Source organism: Silurus meridionalis, chromosome 2 (genome assembly GCF_014805685.1).
Source record: "Silurus meridionalis isolate SWU-2019-XX chromosome 2, ASM1480568v1, whole genome shotgun sequence".
Classification (NCBI taxonomy): Eukaryota; Metazoa; Chordata; class Actinopteri; order Siluriformes; family Siluridae; genus Silurus; species Silurus meridionalis.
In genome coordinates, this window is record NC_060885.1 from 12,742,775 (window position 1) to 12,765,618 (window position 22,844).

At 37.9% G+C, this 22,844-nt stretch overlaps 1 protein-coding gene across 2 annotated transcripts in view; it reads right to left on the minus strand.

Moving 5' to 3' along the window:
• Positions 1 to 22,844, minus strand: part of LOC124400432 (adhesion G protein-coupled receptor A3) — a 191,196-nt gene that overhangs the window by 95,137 nt on the left and 73,215 nt on the right. For both annotated transcript variants that reach the window (XM_046872263.1, XM_046872272.1), the window contains exons 11-12: positions 16,746 to 16,907; positions 15,809 to 16,009 (exon numbers count right to left, since the gene is read on the minus strand). In XM_046872263.1, the coding sequence (XP_046728219.1) occupies positions 15,809 to 16,009; positions 16,746 to 16,907 (363 nt within the window). The remainder of the gene's footprint in view (positions 1 to 15,808; positions 16,010 to 16,745; positions 16,908 to 22,844) is intronic.

Genomic DNA, 22,844 nt, shown 5'->3' on the forward strand with positions numbered 1-22,844 from the left:
TGCAGAATGTGAGTGTCTCCAGAGAGTGTGTATAGATTATAAATCCATCCCAAGCCATGGTCCAAGCTGCAAAGAACAGGCTGGTGGCCAGACCATATGGACGACTTATACATGCAACATGCTGTTCCTCTGAATCGAATCTGACAGAACCTTCACTATAGTATTTATATGCAGATTATACATACGTACTAGTTATTGAATCAACCAGTGTGGCTTGGCGTTGATTTATTAAGATCACAAATGAGTGTTAATGTGTATATGCAATGGGACAACCGGCCCGTGCCAAAAGTAGATGTGCTGTGCATTATTTACAAAGTATAAGTGCAGAAATTAGGCCACATTCAGATTATTGGCAGGAAACAAAAATGTAAATGAGTTTTGTCTGTGTCTTCTGTTTGTTCTACTCAAGCAGGTTCTTTAAAGGGTCTTTATATTACTGTACGAAGAATCGATCTGAAATGATGAAAATGACAATGAATGATTGTGAGATGCATCACAAATTAGTTCAAAATACAATCCACAAATACAAAATGCAAAATAAGACCTGTTCCTGTGGCACCACTGAACTTTTTTTTACAGGCCCCTTGTAAATGAACATGTGGCAAATAACTAATATGAAACAACTTTGATGCAGTTTTTTTCTTGTGCACATTATAAGACACATTCTGATCATGATGAGATGCTGAGGTATAATCTTGCTAAAAATCTTTATTATTAAAATTTAGTGAATGGTATTTTTTGTCGTCAACAAAATTGGAAACTGGGCAGCATGACGGCGCAGTGGATTACTTGAGTTAACCATAGTCATAAAGGTTTCATTTAGGTGCTCCGGTTTCTTCTGACTGCTCAATATATTAAAGAATGCAGGCTGGCTATGATTTATTACCTTAGTTGTGAATGAGTTACTGTAGTGTATGTATGACTGGCTTCATATTTGGTTTAAATTGCCTCTGCATCCAATGTGACCCAGACCACAAAACCTTTCCAAAATAATAAGCTATATGAACCCTTCCTGGCAAACTAAATATGTAAACGTATGTAATAATGTTTTCCAAAGATGCCAACAGATTGTTTTAATGTCATTGAAATAACTCAGACATAAGTCAGATGACATATGTTGTGTCATGATACCCTCTTAACTGACCATATCGGTAAGCCATGATAATGTAAGTAATAAAAATAAATACCAAAACCATACATTACAAAAACAAAATACAAACCTTTAGACAATTTGCCTTCAGGGTGTCATAACATTGCCAAATTTATTCATAAAACTTGATTCATTTATTCTTTCAACCATACTTCAAGTCTCACATACCATCATACAGTATTAGAAGTGCATAAGAACATACGAGTAAATTGCCATAACACTCAATGTTGTAAATTAGACCAAAATGAATGAGCACAAGTCTCCACAACCACACTTCTAAGAAAGTGAAAGCTATTATAAAAGCAAATAGGAACTACATGTAGAATGCGATGCCTGATAACTGATGTCTGTTGAAATAAGCATTTTATAAATGTTTATGTCAATTTACACAAGCTGTCATGAACAGCTTACGTAGGTGTCATTATGAAATTCTCCTACAGTGCTGCAATCTTTTTCGAAGTCACTCATATCCGAGCGAGAATCTTTCCGCATCTGCGTATTTTGGCACACTTGCATATGGCACCATAAAAGATAAGCCCATGAACTCATTAAGATAAACTGGTGTGGGTTAATGGATTATACACATCTGCCTTAGAGTCACATGCCACCGATTTCATCACAATTTGACACAATGATTAACGAATTAATGAAAATCATACACCAACATTTTTTACTGCCTTGATTTAAAGACAAAAACAAGAAATGATCATCGGCAGCTAGCAAAAAAGGCTAGTAAAAAAGTAACAAGGTGATGCTGAAATCATGACTGGGAAAGACCTGTTCATATCAGGGAGCCTGAGCACTGTCACATTCTGGTTGTGTTTATTTGAGAATTTTAATTGAAGATTGCAGATGGCCTACATGTACACACATGGCGGTGCAATTAAGAAATGTCTTTCCTCATCTTTGGAACGGCATGGCCTCCCCCTCTCTCTTCTTCTTTTATTGTGTGTTAGCGAAGCCGAATAAGGGAAGACAGATGTCAAGGAATTTTAATTTACTGGTTTTGAAGTAAAGTGGAGCATGTAGAGGCTGCAATTGGGTTACTTGCCCAAAGTAATTAAAGACTAAAGCCCAGTTGGTGTGGGGGTGGAGAGGGGATGGTGCGTTCATTAGCAGCACCGCAAGACAGCAGGACTTTACAGGAGTGCTTAAATTAGGTTTACTGCACCTATGAGAATCATATCCAGAAAATCCAGGGTTGATTCAGTAAAAGAAATCAGGTAAAGAAAAATATATACTGTTTATAAGAATAGCTTGGAATTTACACATTATCTAATAATAACCCTATTACTTTCCACTTGTTACTGTATTTTTATCATCTGAGGCATCATAAAGTGTTAGAAAATCAAATAAAAATGTAAAAATAGGTAAAAAAAAAACCAAAAGCAGGTAATTAAGCTTTTATGCAATACGAAATTATGCAGCGAGGCTTGTATTAAAAATATTAAAGCTAATAAGCCATTTCAAAACAAGACTTTTTTAACTCTCTTCCAAAATCTGAATCCAGTATGGAAAAAGTGTTTATTATGAATAATATTTGCAATATCATGTATGCACAATGTAGTCTCTTAACAACTTATACCCTATACAGACAAAAGCTTAAGACTCTGCAGTGCTTTTTGAACATTCCATGAAACATTTAGTACTAGGTTGCTGTTCTCATAACCTCCACCTCTAAGGAGAAGTGGAGGAGAGTGTAGGTTTGGGTTGGTACTTTAAATGTTGGTACTTTGACTGGCAAAGGGAGAGAAGTAGCTGAAATGATGGAGAGGAGTGTGTTCAGGAGACAAAGTGGAAAAAGAGTAAGGCCAGGAACATTGGCGGTGGCTTTAAACTGTCCTTTAATGGTGTGGATGGAAAGAGAAATGGTGTAGGGGTGATTCTGAAGGAAGAGTACAATAAGAGTGTAGTGGAGGTGAAGAGAGTTTCTGATAGGGTGATGAATGTGAAGCTGGAAGTTGAAGGGGTGATGATAAATGTCATCATTGTCTATGATCCACAAGTGGGCTTTGAGATGGAGTAGAAAGAAAATTTCTGGAGTGAGTTAGATGAAGTGGTAGAAGTTGTAGCTAGGAATGAATGATTGGTGATTGGGGCAGATTTTAATGGGCTTGTTGGTGAAGGAAACAAAAGTAATGAGGAGGTGAGGGGTAGGTATGGCCTTAAGAAAAGGAATGTGGAAGGGCAGCCGGTGGTAGATTTTGCTAAAAGGATGAGAATGGCAGTGGTAAATACTTATTTTAAGAAGAAGGAGGATCATAGGGTGACGTTTAAGAGTGGAGGAAGGTGCACACAGGTGGACTATGTTGTATGTAGGAGATGCAACCTGAAGGAGATTGAAGACTGTAAGGTGTTGGCAGGGGACAGTGTAGCTAGACAGCATCGGATGGTGGTCTGTAGGATGGTATTGGAGGTGAATAAGAAGAGGAGGAGAGTGAGGACTAAAGAAGAATAAGATGGTGGAAACTAAAGGAGGTAGACTGTAGTGTAAGTATCAGGGAAGAGGTCGAACCGGGTCTCGGTGGTGGTTAAGAGGTGCTGGATGATGATGAAGTGATAAAGGAGACAGCTAGGAAGGTACTTGGTGTGACATGGGAAGAGAAAGGAAGTCAAAGAGACATGGTGGTGAAATGAGGAAGTGCAGGAGAGCATAAGGAGAAAGAGGTTGGCAAAACAGAATTGGGATTGACAGAGTGATGAGAAAAGTAGGCAGGAGTACAATAAAATGCGGCAGCAGGTAAAGAGGCATGTGGCGAAAGCCAAGGAAAAGGCATATGAGGAGCTGTATGAGAAGTTGTACACTAAGAAAGGAGAAAAGAATTTATACCGATTCGCCAGGCAGAGGGACCGAGCTAAGAAGGATGTGCTGCAAGTTAGAGCAACAAAGGATTGAGATGGAAATGTTTCAACTAGTGAGGAGAGTGTGCTGAGAAGATGGAAGGAGTGTTTTGAGCAGCTGATGAACAAGGAAAATGAGAGCTAGAGAAGATTGAATGGTGTGGAGATGGTGAAGCAGGAAGTGGATAGAGAATGGACAGGATTAGAAATTAGTTTATTATAGGGACAGCGCATGTAGGACATTTTGGGGACAAGGTGAGGGAGGCGCAATTAAGAAGGTTTGGACATGTGCAGAGGAGGGACATGAGGTATATCGGTAGGAGAATTCTGAGGGTGGAGCCACCAGGAAGGAGGAAAAGAGGAAGGCCAAGGAGGAGGTTTATGGATGTGGTGAGGGAAGACATGCAGGTAGTTGGTTTGAAAGAGGCAGATGTAGAGGACAGGGGTGTGGAGACAGATGATCCGCTGTGGCAACCCCTAATGGGAGCACCAGAAAGAAGAAGAAGAAGATAACCTCCACTCTTCTGGGAAGATATTCCACAAAAGTTTGGAGTGTGTTTGTGGCGATTCATACTCAACCAACCACAAGTGTGTCAGTACCTTGTGGTACTGATGTGAAGCCTGGGTTGCAGTCAGCAATCCAATTCATCCCAATGGAGTCCAGTAGAGTTGAGGTCAGAGCATTACAGAAGGCCACTTAATATCTTTCACAACATCCTTCGTAAACCATACCTTCATGGAGCTATCACTGTGCACATAGGCATTATCATGGTGGAGATACACAGAATTCCATCATTGTGATGAGGTCACAAGATTGTGTACACTGGGATTTACAATTTGTACATTTGATGGGCCATCCACTCCTAAAGAGATTGCCACCGGTCTTGAATGTTTTCAACTTGTGAATAGAAATGGACCCTCATTGTAGCATGATGGACACGGCCTTTTAATACTTCCCAAATTGATGGGCTACAAGAATTGTTTCTTTAAGATCAGTGCCAATGTCTTTCCTCCTTGGCATTGTCTTAACACACACCTGAACACTCCAGAGCAGCAAACTGCTAAAAGCTTGGGCTTTTATAGAGGGGGGTCACACTTGCTGATGATCAATTAATCAATCAGCCTCTTAAACTCTATGAAAGCAGTGCAGATTTACTTAGTAAAGGTGTACTAAGTTTTTTCTTTTGGCTTTATTTCTGTAAAATACATAATGACAAGTGTAATATGTCAGGTGTTTTTGTGCATCTGATGTTGTGTTTATCTAATTTTAAGATAACAAATGAAAACATTTTAAAATAAGGACCAGATGATTTTTTTGTTATGTCCCGTAAAACCACAGAATTCAAATATGGTGTACTTTCTTTTTCACATGACTGTAGATGGAGTTTGTGTGTAGCATCTTTATTAGCTAGAACACCAGTGCACTTAAACACACTGACTTTGAGAAAAAGGCTTAGAATGCAGACAGAGTCAGAGTGTAAAAAAAGGCAAGCCGAGTCAGCTTTACAACTTCTTTCAGTTGCAAGGACAAAGTAGGAGAGCAAGAAAGTGAAAGGCAGTAAAACACAGGAGACTGAGAGATAGAGACAGGGAAGGGGTCAGTAAAGCTGTGATTTGTGTGATGTATATGAGAAAGGCAAAAGGTAGATGATAAAATGAGACAGCACTGATAAAAGTGACACAGAGGACTGAGATACACCATGAGAGATGGTTAGAGAGTAAGAGAGAAGAAAAAGAGAGAGAAAGAGACAGATTGATTGAGGGGAGGGGGAGGGGTCTGCTGATTTGTAAAATGAAACGATAAAGAGCACTGTGGGACTACAGAGAAATAACTGGACAAGAGAGAGACCCCCAGAGTAACCAATAATCACTCTGGAAGTCTGCCTAGATTTTAAAGTTTACAATGTACTTATTCATTCTGTGCCCTCAAATAAAATACTACTGACTGACGAAAGAGGAGCCGTATTTCTGTGATTGCATTACTGAGCAGTTAAACTTTTAACTGCCTGACATGTCCTCTGTGGGAGACACATCATCTGCAAATGAAAAAAATAAAGCTGCACCCAAAAATATGTCACCTGAAGAGATGTACAGTATGCAATTATGCAACTAGACACAAGAAATTACATTGAAATCGAATCTGTCAATGTTGGTAATAAATTAAAAGGAAAATATATTTTACATAGAAAGCTCATGGTTTATTTAGCCACAGTTCTGAATGTCAAGGTGACGCATGCTAATTTCTCAATCACCGCTTAAATTAACATCAACGGAACTCCAGTGGAGAGAGTGGACAGTTTCCGGTACCTGAGTGTTCACATCACACAGGACCTGTCTTGGTCCTGTCACATCAACACCCTGGTGAAGAAGGCCCAGCAACGTCTGTACCATCTGAGACGCTTAAGGGGCTTTAAACTACCCTCTCAGGTGCTAAAGACTTTTAACACTTGTACCATTGAGAGCGTTCTGACGGGTAGCATCACTTCCTGGTTCGGGAACAGCACCATACAGGACAGGCGAGCCCTTCAGAGGGTGTTGCGGTCAGCTAAACGTACCATCCACACCGAGCTTCCTGCCTGTAGGACATCTACAGCACGTGGTGCAGGACCAGGGCCAGGAAGATTGTGAAGGACCTTAGCATATGGCATATGAAGACTGCTTAATATGGTAATAAGTGATTTTAAGTATCTTACTGCCTCTTTTAATTTAGCCAAGGTGCTTTCCTACTGAGCACCAGAATGTATCACCAACTTTCACTTGATTTAACAAATAATAGAAAAAAGAAGCAATGAAATGTTATCTGTATACTGATACTTCTCTTAATGCCGATGCCATAGGGTTTATGGGTCAGGCTTCTCCACCTGTTTAACTCTTCTCCATCTATATAACTATAGGCACACTCTCTGTACAGTACACACTGCATTTACATTTAAGTCTCCACCTCCTCAGCACCACCCGAAAAGATACGATATGGGTGATAAGGGGTGGGGACCTTATTTCTAACATCTTTGTGTTTGAGCATGTTTTAAAGCCCAAGTCTTCATGCTAGCTCAACAGCAGCAGTGTAGCAGATCTTGGCTGCCAATGCCAAACCTACCTATACCTCCATTTCTATAAATTACCACCTGCTAACTTAATTCTGAGGGATGTCATGGCTGTAATATTTTATCCTTCAACAGATGAGAATTATCGCTTAAGAAACACACGTAAGGTAAGATGACTTACATAATATAATATACAGAATTGTCAGTTTAAAATTCTGACTGGGCCGCATCAGGATTATTGTAAGACCCCTATAATCATGTCTAAATGCTATAATTTAAGAAAAGGAAAAAAAAGAAATAAAGAAAAAAGAAAAAAGATATATATATCAACATAACTTTATTTGAACTTTATTTATGCTACTAATTAAAACCAACAACCTGCTCTGAAACTATAGTAGGAAAAAAGATGTAAAAATGTACACGTTCCTGGAATCATAATGTTTTTGTGAAACTATTGTTTTTGTTCAATTACATTTTATTTGCTACCAGTTGCTGAAACAGGGTCAACTATAAGATACACTATAGGAATCAAAATATAAAGGTGAGACGTGATGAAGGAGGCTACAGGAGATTTACTGCAGTAAGATGAAAATCTGTCATAAGCAACATTATTATTATAGCAAGATTGGTTGATGGCAGATTGTGCCTTGAATAAATAAATAGCAGACATTAATTTAAGTGTACAGGCCAGGAAAACATTATTTTGCTTATTTCCTAATCCCACAAAGATCACTCTTGGCTACTCCACTGCCAAACCTAAATGTGTTTCTAAATCGTATTTGCGATCGGGACAAGGATATTAACCAGCTTTTCAGCACTGTGAGATCAGTCAGTAAGTTACAGATCTTATATAGCATAAGAAAATTTGCAGAGACAAAATGAAACAAAGCAGCAGGGTGCATTTGGCCGAAGAACCCTTGGATTGACATAAACCAGTAATGGATAAAAAGCGTGTCTGTATACAAATGCATAGAGCAAAAGATGCCCCGACAGCAGGACAAACTGCCTATTTGTTCCACAAACTGACCGAGTAGATTGGTGATTAAGGGGAAACAGTGATAATCTATGAAGATAAGAGATTTTTCATCCCACTAAGTAACATGAATTTTAATCAAAATTCTACAAAAAAAATATTTTTTAAATATGTTAATAATGAAACACTCGTAGACTGTTGATGACAGTGTATGATAATTATATGACCTGAAGTAAACACTGCAGCATGGCTATCTTTAAATCAGAGAGGGAGTGTACTAAACGGCTGTGACAGTAGTTTTTGCTACGCCATATCGAAACCTCATGACAGTGGCATCAGCTCGCATCCTCACAGAAACATGCCATGTATCCACAAACAGCTTATCAGCCACTACACCAGTGACGACAACCTGCGGACTGAGCGCCAGAGGAAAAGAGCTGGAGTGAAAGAGAGATTAAGTGAGAGAGCGAGATGGATCCGCAGACTCGTTTAGCACACGGTCAGTGTCAGCTCAGGAGTAATAGAGGAAACTGGATCAAAAACAGTGCCAGAAGAGGAAAGGATAAAAAAAAAAAAAAAAAAAAAAAAAAAGTGACACATGAAACAGTGCAGGAGAACAGAAGAGGGCTCTTGAAAGTGAAATTTTTGTAGAAAGTGAAATGTTAGTGTGTCCAAACACACACTACGCTCTCACACACATCTTTTTTTGGCCTGACACAAATGGAGAGAACACCCAGGGGGTTCCATCAGTCTACAGAGTAGTGGCTTTTGTTTCGCCCCTATCTGTCTCTTTCAGTTTTTTCACACACACGCACACGCACACTCACCAAACACAGAGAACATCTGAGAGAAACAGTCTGTTTTCCCAGCCTTCAGCACCCTGACATTCTCTCCGCACACTTATAGCCCTGTTTGATCTCAGTCATTAAAGTGAACCCAAAAGAGAGTGGTAGGGAGATGTATTTTTAATATCCCTCCGCAGAACACAAATATCCGGTGCATAGATGCATATGTAGGAGCAAACACACTCATACCTACACACACACACACACACACACACACACACACACACACACACACACACACACACACACACACACACACAATTAAGCTACAGTAACAGTCAGAGAGACTAGCATGTAGGTGAAAGTGCCTTATCTCTTCTCTTTCTCCTTGTCTAAGCTTTCTCATTCTCTCTCACTCTCTCTCTCTCACACACACACACACACACACACACACACACACACACACACACACACACACACACACCAAACCAGGGCAAGAATATGCAGTATATACACCTTTATTTTATTCTGTACTTAACAAGAGCATCAGCATGTCATATATCTATTATGGGTTTCTACTTAGAGAATCTTACACATCAGTGATGTAACAGCAGTGGTTCAGTATATGCCTCAATTCAGAAAAAGCACATACAACGAGAGTTCTGAGATTTGATTTTGCTGATGCAGACCGAAGGGTGCCTCCCCCACTTTAGTCTGAGATGCATACAAAACCCATCATCAGAGCAGCACTCCCACTCATCCTCCCCTGAGAGTCTGCTATGTGTATGTGGCCAGAAAAAGTCCTGTTTTAACCATATTTTTTGTGAAGCCTTGAGGAAATTGTCATCTTTTAAAATCCCAGCCAGTGGCAAAGTACACTTTAACAAAATCTCTCAGATGTCATCACGGGGAAATAGGAAATCTGTGAACCGAATATGTCGTAAATAATTTAACAGCTGTTTATGGTATGCGTTTGGGAGGTAGAAAGAAACCGGAAACCCATGCAAGTGTGTTGTAAGGAGCAATTCTGAAATCAGTCAGTAAACCTAAATTAGAATTGTTAGCCAGTTAAATAAGATAGATAATCCTTAAAAATCTGTTCGATAGACACGTCATTAGTATGCGGATCTCTGATGAACGCTGCGTTAATCTATATTAACGATTCGGCTCAAGGATCCATCAGCGGCTCTCTGTTAGCACTGGGATTTAAACTCACAATGTTCAAATTTTCTACAGACGCATCACTACCTCAGGGTAAAGTTATTTTGAAGCAGAATTACTTGAGAGAAAAATGCTTATTTATTCCTTTCTGTTTAATAAGGACATCTGCAGTATGTTTTATTAAGGCTCATAAAATGTCACACTTGTTAAAAACATAATCAGGGAGACTCAAAGCTTGGGTTTGAGACTAAAATTTCTTTGACACATTATTACACCCCCAAGAATCTTTTTTTTTTTTTTTCTGCTTTCTCCATGTGCATACATTTGCTCATGCATGTTAAATACTGTTTTTGTAATCTGCAGACTTTTGGAGTATAAACAATTCATTTTGAATACAACTTATTTTGACATGTAAATATAACGAGTGCTGCAAAGTTTATAGAGGAATCTCTGACTAGGTTCATAATCACAAAGTATTACATCATAGATTGACTCATATCTTCCCACATATATACACTGTATGGTCCAGGAAGATCAGCATGATTCATGCTACTCAAGCTAATGATGGATGGTCACGTTTTCTGTAAGATTAATCGTTAAATATGTGTAGTATTATTTGGAGTTTCCTGGTTTTAATCTCATATTCTAAAATAATACACCTCTCTATTCCCTCCAAACCACTACCACATATAGTATATACATACAGTAACACAGTATGTATGCATGGCAGGCTTTACATTTAGGAAATGTCAGAATTTTATTTAGTAAGGTTTTAAATAATTGTATATATTATACTGCAAATAAATTACATCTGGCCAAGTAATTAAAATATCTTGAATACTGTCAAATGTATGTTATATTTCTTAATTCAAGCTTATTTTTAGATATTCCTACCCATTTCAAGCATGCAAGTCAACATGCTAAATAATCTCATAATAATAGGAAATATTAGAAATAATATTAGATATTTATTTTATATACTGAATATATTCCCTTGTTTAGATATTAAAACTGTGGCCAGTCTAAGGTCAGTAAAGCTTTTCAGCTGTATAAGTTTGAGTGCTATTTTTCGACTAATAAACCCGAATCCAAAGTTTCTAAGTTCCAAAATTTTTGTGTGAACATTAAACTCTCTGGACTGACACCCAGGAAAGCAGAAATGTCTCCCAATGTTATCCAAAAATCCTGTTTACAGACCATGTGTCCCACACAAAGTTGCAGTTTCCATCTAAGCATTTATTTTCCAGTGCTATACAGAGAAGCAGGGTTTTGAATCTGGTTCCTCTCAAGGTTTGTTACTCATGTTGTCTCAGAGAGTTTTTCCTTGCCACTGTCACTTCTGGCCTGCTCATTAAAGATCTAAATCTATATCTGGATTTCTGTAGAGCTGCTTGGTGAAATTGTCTAAAATTCTACGAATAAATATTATAATATAATATTTGTTAGTTTTTTTCTATTGTCAGTATAATAAGTATTCTGTCAAAGAATCACTGACTGCATTTTTAATGCATTAAAATTTAAATGTTATGCGCCTACAGTATATACTGTGAATTTGAGCAGTTTACTGATTACTGCTGAATAATGGAGCCTCAAACAGGCGGCCATGTCTATGTAGAGACGAGTTGGTGTGCCAAATTAGTGGGAACTAGAGGAAGTATTGGTTCAGCTTTCCTCTGCACTCCTTTTGCTGTTCTCTCTGTTATTCTGTAACTCTTGTTTCTGTCTTGCTTATTCCCTCTCTCCCTGCTGTTCGACTGGGCTCCTGATCAGACAGTGGGTCGAGGAAAGGACAGGGAGGCTTGGCGCTGGCTGTATCCTTACTTTAACCTTCCAAAGCTTCCAAATCAGTGCTCTCAGTCTGCATGGTAAATGACAGCATTAACTCCTTCATCTCACTCTGTGTTCCCCCACCTGTCTCGGTACAAGTCATTAGCTGCTAGCTCCCTTTTGGCTCATATAAAAACGCTAGTCTCTTATTTATCCTGGTCTTGCTGTAACATTCTGCTGCATCACAGTGCCACCTGGCTCGTTTTCTCTGCAGAAAAGTCTCGCTTGCCCCTGGCAGGCTGTTAGCGGTGTGAGAATTGTTTTTATCTCTGACTCAGTGAGTGTGCACATTCGAAAAGCACTGCACCAATGCCACCTGCTTTGTTAATTATATAACATGCCATCGGTACATATTCCTAAAACAGGCAAATAATACATAAAAACATGCATGCGTTATGCAGGTCTTGCTTTAAATATTAAAACATAACACTAGGTGGCTAGTTGTATCACCGTAGTGTGTGTATGTAGGGGTAGTGGAAAGAAGGATTTATCATTTGGGAAAGGCCCCCAAGAGGGCAGGTTGGAACGTACTGATTGAAAGTGACAGGGACACAAGGACATGGTATATATCAGGGAGAATGGTCAACATTTCCTGACTACAGATTAAGACCACAAACAGACAAAGGCCACACACACAGGTTTCAATTTATACAGCAAACAGAATTGTCACTGCCAATTTAAAGCTCTTAGACACATTTGGTACAAACATAAAAGAAAAGAAGCCGTTGTTAAACCATAATCCCAACAAAAACTAAAAAAATAGTTAGATCCCATGGATAAAAATCATTTGTTCAATCTTTTAACCCCTATTTACCAGCAATATAAAAAATGTGATATTATGCTGTGCGTTTCACAAAGCCTTTTCGTCTGTCCGTCTGTCCGTCCGTCCGTCCACCTACACGCCTACCCACCTACCTACCTACCTTCCAACCACTATTTTACCACCACCACCACCAATATGGACTGTTGACACAAGGCAGGTTGGGTCTATGGATCCATGCTGTTAGCACCAAATTCCTACCCTTCCAGCTGTGTGCCTTAGCAAAAGCTAAGCCAAAGCTTTCTGTATTTGGCTGACAGAAGTGAAACCCTTTGTGGTCTTCTGCTGTTGCAGCCCATCCTCTACAATGTTAAATAAATAAATGTTTTCTGAGATGCTTTTCTACTTATGAGAATAGTGTAAAGTGATTATGGTCTCAAACTGGTTAAATCTTTAATATTCTTTACCAGCTCTGAATTCAAAAGAACACGATTGAGATATGGTTTAAAGAGGAAATTAGAGGTTTCTTTAAGAGTACTACCCATTTTTGGTGTAGTGTACCTAATAAAGTGCCTTGTAGAGCGAGTGTATAACTTTAATTTTTCCAATGAATGTCCTAATACCATAGCATAAACAAATATTGGTTTGTTAGCCATGTTATCCCTCCAGCTGCCTGAAAATGTGTCATTAAAAATAATAATACTGTTTTCTCTTAGCAATGAAGCCTTTACAAATCTAAAATAACAGATGAAGTCTAAATCTTTAGTCAATTGTGTGACTTATGCCAGTCAAAAGTGTATTCCAGAAGCCTGTACCATCTGTAGTTTATTTATGCTAGTCAGAGTTGCGGTAGATTTGGCGCCTATCCCAGGAACACTGGGCATGAGGGAGGAATAGCAGGAATATATTGCTTCTAATAAAGTTGTTTCTAAAACTGTACAAGGGTGTTCTCTGGCTAAACTGCAGACACAGAGACAGAGACAGAGACAGAGAGAGAGAGAGAGAGAGAGAGAGAGAGAGAGAGAGAGAGAGAGAGAGAGAGAATGATAGAATGATAGAATGAAAGAAAGAAAGTTTATTTATTTATTCTAAATGTATTTATTCTTTATCTGTAACCATTGGGTCATGGTCACAGTGATCAAAAGCCTATCTCAGGTACACTAGGCACAAAGTGAGACTCTAGACTGGATGCAACACACATATTCACACATTACTTTACACACAGTTATGATCAACATACTGAAAGCAAACCCACAAAGACTTGCAAAGCATCTCTACACAAACAGTAACACTAGGCTCAGAGTCAAACCTGGTAAACTGTGGCTGTGAAGCAGCAGCATGCAACATGTTATGTTGACAAACTATTGTGCCTGCTATACCACCATGTTACCTTATACAAATACTGATCCCTGACTGTATTAGTTATGCCTTACTGATTTTTAAATTGTTTTAAGGATAGAAAAAAAATGCTTTACTTATAGTTGACAGTGACGTATCATACATAAAAAATAGAACCTAAATGTGGAAAAAGTGAGTTGCTCAGTTATTTTCCATCATTTTTCGATCATTCAATCAGTTAGTATAAGGTGAAGTCGGACATGTTACACAGTGGTGATTGACTTAAACTCTTTCATCTTACTTTAATAACACAATATGAATAGCATGATTGTAAAATATCTGAGTCTGGATCACAGTGTAATATTTGATTAGATTTTAAAGTAAATGCTAATATTCTTAGATTAATAGTCCTGTTACATAATGTTCTTGCAACAAGGTACTATTGCAATGTGAACATTTTTAATCAATACAATTCTTATATTTGCTTGCCATTCTACTTTCATTTTTACACAGCAGGAGGCTAGGCAGAATAAGTGTGAATGAGAGGAAGGGCAGTGGAGTGGTGCAGTTGCAGGAAGAAGAGGTGGTGAAGGTGGAGTTTAAGTACTTGGGGTAAACAGCGCAAAGTAATGGAGAGTGTGTTAGAGATGTGAAGAAAAGAGTGCAGGCAGGGTGGAGTGGGTGAAGAAGGGTGGCAGGAGTGATTTGTGATAGAAGGGTATCTTCAAGAGTGAAAGGGAAAGTTTATAGGACTATGGTGACACCTGTGATGTTGTATGGTTTAGAGACAGTGGCATTGAGTAAAAGGCAGGAGGCAGCACTGGAGGTAGCAGAGCCGAAGATGTTGAGGTTTTCGTTGGGAGTGAGGAGGATGGACAGGATTAGAAATGAGTTTATTAGAGGGACAGCGCATGTAGGACGTTTTGGGGACAAGGTGAGGGAGGCGCGATTGAGATGGTTTGGACATGTGCAGAGGAGAGTCATGGGGTATATCAGTAGGAGAATGCTGAGGATGGCGCCGCCAGTAAGGAATAAAAGAGGAAGACCAAAGAGTAGGTTTATGGATGGGGTGAGGGAAGACATGCAGGTAGTCAGCAACCATTATTTATTTATTTGTTTTGCCTTCAGTCAAAAACCTCGCCAATGTACATTGCAGCCTACATATCAAGCCTAATACGATTTGGTTTAGGATAAAATCTCAGCAGCCATTGGTGAACAACATGGTAAAAAACAGGCAATTATTATTGATTAATCACTTATAGTCCTAAATCAACACATATGTAACTTAGAAATATCAGCATCAGAGGTGACAATTAACCTGTTAGTTAGCACAGCATTCATGTGAACCTTCCTGTCAGTTAATGTAAAACACATCCGTTCAGTATGACTATTCACATAAAACACATCAAATCAGTTTAATTGATTAACTGATCAGAACAATTGATTTATTTTGCAAGAAAAACTTGCTGTTAGATGTAATAATTTTTAAATATGTAGACATACAATTGAAACAAAAGCCCCAGCCAAGCAGCAAAGAATCTACTGAAGAAAAATTATAAAATATTTCAGATGTTTGACCTTGCTATGGCCTTGAACTAGTTGGATCAATTCCAAAATGAAATCAGTTCTTCTGATGGTTACAATGAGAATCCCACTAATATTTAACCACCTGTTCTTGAGATATCATGCCATTTTTGGATGAACACATAAACAATCTGAAAAGTCTTAGTATATAAATACAAGAAAAATCTATTTAATAATAAGAAGGAACTAAATCTATGTGAAACAAGCAGCAAATTCAGTGAACTTTACTAGAGCAGAAAGTGACTTCGGGCAAATGGCTTTAAGTGGGAACATTAGTAAAGTGACATTCACCAGCTGGATATTTTTATTCAAATAGAGCAGCTAGCTTTGGGTGTTAACTCTTACCTGTCTGAGCTGGCCACTGGGTGATCCTGTGACATTAGCTGTATGACATCGGAAACTGAGGAGAGTTTCCTGCGGTGATCTTGAATTCCCAGAAACCCCAGCGCCAGTCTTCTGACCTGGATTAGCCACCACCATGCACACCAAACCCATTACACTCGAAGGCCTGAGCACAAAGGCCTCCAGAGCTATGTTAGGAGAGACCTGCATAAACAAAAAAAGAGAAAGAAAGAAGAGAGAGTATGAGGAAAAACACAGAGCAAGATGAAGAGAAAAGGAGGGTGGCTGATGACCTAGTTTCTTCCTAGTCGTTTGTCACTCATTCTTGCTGAATGAGGCGAGGACTTCTCTGATTATAGAAATATGCGATGAGTAAACAATAAATTAGACACTGGGCAAACTGTAACCTACATAAACAGCGTGCAAATTAATGAGGGCGGATAGCAGGGGCAGGAAAGAGGAAACTAGGTTGAATGAAGGACAGTGTTTATATTGTACTCTATGAGTTTTCAATATTTATACCACAGTGTTGTTAAATTCTCAAATCTGATTGGTTAGAAGGTGATGATTAATTATACAAGCAGTTATGACAGTAATGCTGGTTGTAATTCAAACCACATGTTCATGTGCATCTTTTACAAAGAGCAGCAAGTGTACAACATATAGGTATAGGTTATATATGCAGTATATAGCAAGTCATATGTTTATGTTTACTCTGATACATTTTTCATGCTTGTGTTTATGTGTACAGATTACTCTTGAGCTGCCCTTGCTGTGAATGACTAGGAAATTGAGTGAACATTATTGCATTGCCTATGAGACGCCACGTCTGTGAGCAAATGTGAAAATATGCAAAGGCATAATGTATTCTTGTATTACCCTTGAGAAGTTCTGTGAGAGTAAATCTGATTTTGTACAAGAGACTGTATTACTGCATTACCTTTGAGATGTTCTGGGTGTGTGTGCTGAAGGTGAGGTCTGCAATGCGTTCAACACACTGTACAATGCGTGTGCAGGCTCGAGCTTCGTTCTGAGCCATCCACAGGATATGCTCCTCTACCTGCATCATGTTGCTTGCAATGTTGGACACGTAGTCCCCTAGCTGGAGGGAAGGGCAAGATAAACAATATGTCTCTGATTAATAATAAGCAGGATTCCGTGTATTACAGGATTGACATATCATAAGTTCGATTCAATTTTAAAAACAAACAAAATTGCAAAAGATAAACATTTTGTCACATGTGTGATTTGTTGTCATGATGAGGTTTCATAAATGACTGACTGAGTAAATGATTTAGGTTCCAGGGTAATCATGTATAACATGCTTCATTCTTCAATAACTGCTTCATCCTGGTTAGGGCTGAGCTTTCTCGGCTTAAAAAGAAATATACCCAGAAGTGTTCTTCACAATATATTTCTCACACATGCACACACACCTGCACACATAGACAATCATTCACAGTAAGGTGAATAGTCAGTCCAGCTGTTCAAATGTCCTTTTAAACCATCTGGCAACATTTTATATATACAGTATATATATATATATATATATATATATATATATATATATATATATATATATATATATATATATATGCAATTAATACTGTAATTATAATACTGTAATATATGTTTCTAATGTACTGTAATGATGTTTCTACATGTGATTTTGGCAGAATGAATACACTTATTAATGTCATATATAAGAAAATTTTCCATAATAAATTATTATTTGGATTTAAAACCAAAAGTGGATATGCTATATACTGGTATACTGGAAATGCTTTTACATTATTTTTTTTTTTTTTTTTTATGTCAATCCTCCTAACACTGAAAGCACAGGAAAACAGTAAAAGAAGACAGAGCTGTTGAAAAAAAAAAAAGTTCTTTTTTATTCAGAAAGTAGAGCAGCTTTATTTAAAAAAATATAAAAGAATTTTGAAGAAACCTGGCAACACTCACTAGGAACTTTGGTAAGCTATCGTTTTAAGATATGCATAAAAGTGCAAACCTTTTTTTTTTTCTTTTCTGGTGCACCCTATTCCTGATTCATACACCTAGTCTGAAGTTAGAAAGCTTTCTAAAAAAAACAGCTTCTTAAAAACCCTGACAACAACAATACTTCACCTATTGTTCATGTCTGTATTCATACTCAAATAGGACACATTACCTGTTCAATCTAAATAATGTATTCATGTTCAGTTATATCCCTAGTATAGAAATATCCAGGTATATTTATATCTGTTTTCACATCAGTATTTATATTTGAATGTGTCAGTTTTTTACACAATTCTTGTTAGTGGTTCACATCATATCACTTAATAAAGTAATGATAAGTGGCTGAAAACGGTTCAGATGTGCAGGTGCATGATGTGAGTGTTTCTGTGAATAAACACACAACCCCTTCAGCAGCACACTGTCTGTCAGTTTATTTATCTACGTCGATTTTACTTGTCAAAATTTTACAAAATGTATATCAAGTTTAACTCAACCATCTGATGCAGCGACTGACAGAGACAGAAGACTTCAATAAGTGTTGGATTTGATAAACCATACCAATAAGTCAAATTCAATATCTTCTTTGTCAGATCTTCTACAACTCAGGTGCTGTATATCATCCACCATTAATATGAATCTTTTGTTATAAATATTCTTAGCAACTCACCTCATATTAGAAGTAGAAACCGAGTCTGCATATAATCAACACCTTCATTTTACACAACTATGTAAAGACTTTTAGACTAATGAAATGTACTATAGCTTGAATTAATACGTCTATATATAAAATATCTCTTTCAGTAGCGTAATGGATGCGTTTATGCAAGTCGAAACATTTGCTTGCCTTCCAGCATTAATATGAACTGCTTTACAGAAAATAAGATTTAAATCTATACTCCTCTAAAGGGTACAATGTACATAAAAAACAGAAATAGATATTTATTTTAAGTTTGGGAATGTTTTCATAAAAAGATCTATACTGAGATGCAGTTCAACCGATGCATATAAAAACAGGAATGCTAGCATAGCAAATACCTACTGGTATGTCTGCAAATCTGTTTAATAATTAATGCCATATTGGTAAAATTATACACAACTATATTCCTCTAGGGTTCTATGCCAATATATTACTATGATATTCACTGATCGGCCATAGCATTAAAACCACCTGTCGAACATGCTGACCTTTGAAGGCATATCATTGCTGTCTGGTGCCAGGTCTAGCAGAGGATTCTTCAATCACAAATGAGATGCTCAATCAGATTGAAATTTGGGAAATGAGGTGGGCAAGTCAGTGCTCCTTTTAAAGTTCCTCGAACAATTCTGGCAGAGGTCAGTGATCAGCATGGGCACTCTGACTAGACTACGGATATGCAGCCCCCAACATAGCGAGCTGCATTACACTGTGTATTCTGACACATTTTGATCTCAGCCAGCATTAACATATTAAGCTACATGTGCTATAGGAGCTCAGTAGCACCACATGAGTTTTTTTTTTTTTCCAACATTTCAACTTTGAGACATAACTGTTCCTTTGATGCCTACAACAGTAAGTCCACTGGGGTTTATGTGAGGAATCCCCTGCCATGCCCCCTTCGGCGGCAGCATTCCCCGAAGCACCCTGTTTCTTCTCCCGTGCGGGCGAGCTCCTCGCAGTCATGCTGATCACACACACCTGACTCTCATTCACTCACTCATCCCATCTCCTATTTGAACCCCTCACCTCCACACACTCGCGGTCCGTTATTGTTTGTGCATGATTGTATGTGTTGGTTCATGTCGGTCTGTGCATATACGTATCCCGCCACGTACCCTTCTTCTCGGACTCCGCATTCTCTCAACGGCACCCCGGATTACCCCGATCCTGCTGTTTTCCATGTTTACGCTGTCTGCACCACGTTTATCCGTTGCTGCCCAGCGCTGCGCTTTCCATAGCGCGGATCCGTGGATTCTCTACACAAACTGTCTCTGCTTTCACAGAACTTTGTGGACCGCGCTCCCAAAGCCGCCACTGGATATTACTGCTTCGCTACAAGTATTGGTGGATTATATCCTGAGTATTTTCACTAAACTTTGTTTGCATTTACTTCAGGTTCCACCTCCGCATTACAGGTTATCTTGATCCGCATGACCAATCAATTAAATCGCGGCAACGCTGTTGTGTAAAAAAAAACTCCAAAAACACGTGCATGCACATTCTCTTTTAATAACGAACATCATGTACATAAATAAATTTCAAGCACGTTAATATATTGCCGCCATATTGGTTATCGTTTATCTCGATCATCGGTTCTCTCGACGCTTTTTGGTGTCCCCTAGGCCGGTGACATACCCGGGTTCCACTGTATGTATATATATATACACATACACACAGTGGTGTGAAAGAGTGTTTGCCCCCTTTCTGATTTCTTTTTTTTTTTTTGCTTGTTTGATACACTTTAATGTTTTAGATCATCAAAGTAATTTAAATATTAGTAAAAGATAACACAAGTGAACACAACATATATAATATATATAATGTGTGTGTGTGTGTGTGTGTGTGTGTGTGTGTGTATCCTCTTAATAATCTTTTTAGTTAAAGACTTTCCTTTTGTGTACCTAAAGTAAACTTCCCAACAGCTAGCCAACTAAGTTTCTGACCTTATTTAGATAGCCACAACCCATCGGTTTCCTCCAGGAAGGCCAAAACCTAACTAGACTTTCCCTCTGTCGAATCCTGCCATTTACTACTTTTAAAATGCTTAAACCACCACAAGCATAGATTTACAACATAATTAACTCTAAAGACTACAGACAAAACTTAATAACATGTAGTATATCTGTAAAATTGCATGGTAGCTCCAGATTTCTAAACCAGATGCAGAAGCTCCCATAGTGCCCTGCTTTACTACTTAAACCAAGGTGGTTATTTCCTCGTTTCATTTAAAAATAGGTAATCTAGGGTTTTAAAGGAAACTTACTTCACTGAACTATAAAGTGTAGTGTGCAGTGTCAGAGGAATTAAAAATGAATTAATTAAGTAGGTAATGGTTAAAAATGTTATGACTTTACTGAATGAGCAAGTTCAGGTTTTATTTCAGTGAACAGCAAATTAAGTAAGCTTATAAAATTTGCTCAATGAAGCCGCCGAATGTACCCACTGCACAGTAAATCAGTAGCGTCTTTGATAAGAAAGCAAATTTACAGTGTGTTCACACACATCGTAGTTGAAAAGCAACCTTCACGGAGGCTTTAAAGCAATTCTGATATCATCATTCATGAGGTGACATTCAAGGTTTTATGTAGTATAACTGCGACAAAGTCAGTCCACAGACAAGCAGTACTAAAACTCAGCATTCCCCTGAATACGTATATCGACATGGTCATGAAATGGTCTTGTACTAATAAATTTGGTCATAAATAAAATACATTTGAGAGAATACACAGAAATCAGGCAGATCAAAAGCCCAGAAGGTTTAAATGGTGTATGCTATACTAAAGATGCATACTAAAAGCATGCGAAAAACAAGCTATTGTTAATTGCCCACATTTACAAAAGTGAACAGAATAAATAATAAGCCACACCTCTCATTCCTCCATTTCATCCATATTTCTAACCTTTTCCTACTTTTTGCTTGATCATCACACAAATGCATACAAATGAGGGAGAAAAATGAAAATGAGTTCAAACATTTTTATATGCTGAACCATATCACATCACTATTATACTGTAACATATAAATGAAATAAAAACACTTTAATAACCATTGTATAATTGGTATATGTGTACTACTGTACTTCTGACTACTGAAAATAATTATCTTTAGAGCCCTTTTTTTTTGCTCTCCCAATTAAAAACACATACTTGTGGTCGTCTTTTTGCATTTATACATTGTGCTGTGTATATACTGTATACTGTAATATGTCTTTATTCTTTTATATATTTGCACATTTATTTTTCTTTGCTGCTGTAACAGAGAAATCTTCCCACTGTGGGACGAATAAAGGTTTATCTTATCTTATCTTATCTTATCTTATCTTATCTTATCTTATCTTATCTTATCTTATCTTATCTTATAAAACACAGAAATAAAAAATATATATTTATTATGTATTTAAAACTTTATTTGCTACAGATCAATGTAAAATGCAGATAGCTATCACTAAAATCTCCTGCTTTATCTGCAGCAAGTAAAAATCTAAATGTTAATCATTTATGTTACTTCTTTACAAAGTTGAGTGCTGCATATTATGCTGGTTCATTGGAAATGTATGCACTGGTGTGGCTGTAAATTAACAAGGGCTCATTTACAAGAGATATGCCATGGATTACACTGGCTCAAAAAAATAATAAAATAAAAATGCAAAGCAAATCAACCAAAAAAGAGGTTTAACCAAGCAAAAGGGAGCAGCAAGATCAAACTTCAGTGTGGCTTTTCAGTGCTGGAGAAAACCTGGAAACCCCCCCACCCCCTGAAAACAGATGTTTCTACTCACTAGAATGTAATTTCGTTTAATAGCCTCTGGTGCAATTTGTTATCACCTCAGATTGTGACATTCCAATGTACACGGCATAATTAGCTGTACAGTTATACTGTAGCCAGGCGTATTTTCTTTCCTCCAGTCTGTTACATAATGTGTGAATGCTGTTGGCTTGAAATAAGATTATAAAAGCACCTTTTGTGGCTGCATACTTTTGATCCAACTACACAAAGGCACACAAGGTTATAGCTACAAGTTTAATTAGTGTAAGCGGTGCAGATTTCTGGATCTGTAATCAGGTGTGTAACTGCCTGCATGAATCAAAAAGCACTGCTGGTCTCTTGTTAAACTTTTTTGCCATTACTGTGCCATTTTAACATTTTACTGTGTTCATGCATATCTTTTTTTTAAAAGCGAAACAAGGCTTTAGGGAGTGGTTTGGTGGAATTCCTAGGACTTTAGCTCTGGAGAAAGTAAGCAAAGACTGTTAAAATTGTGGCTTTAAGCCTGGATCTTACAAAAATAGAAACAGTTCCATGATTTTTTTTTTTTCAACTGCACTGAATCCAAATGAGTAAAA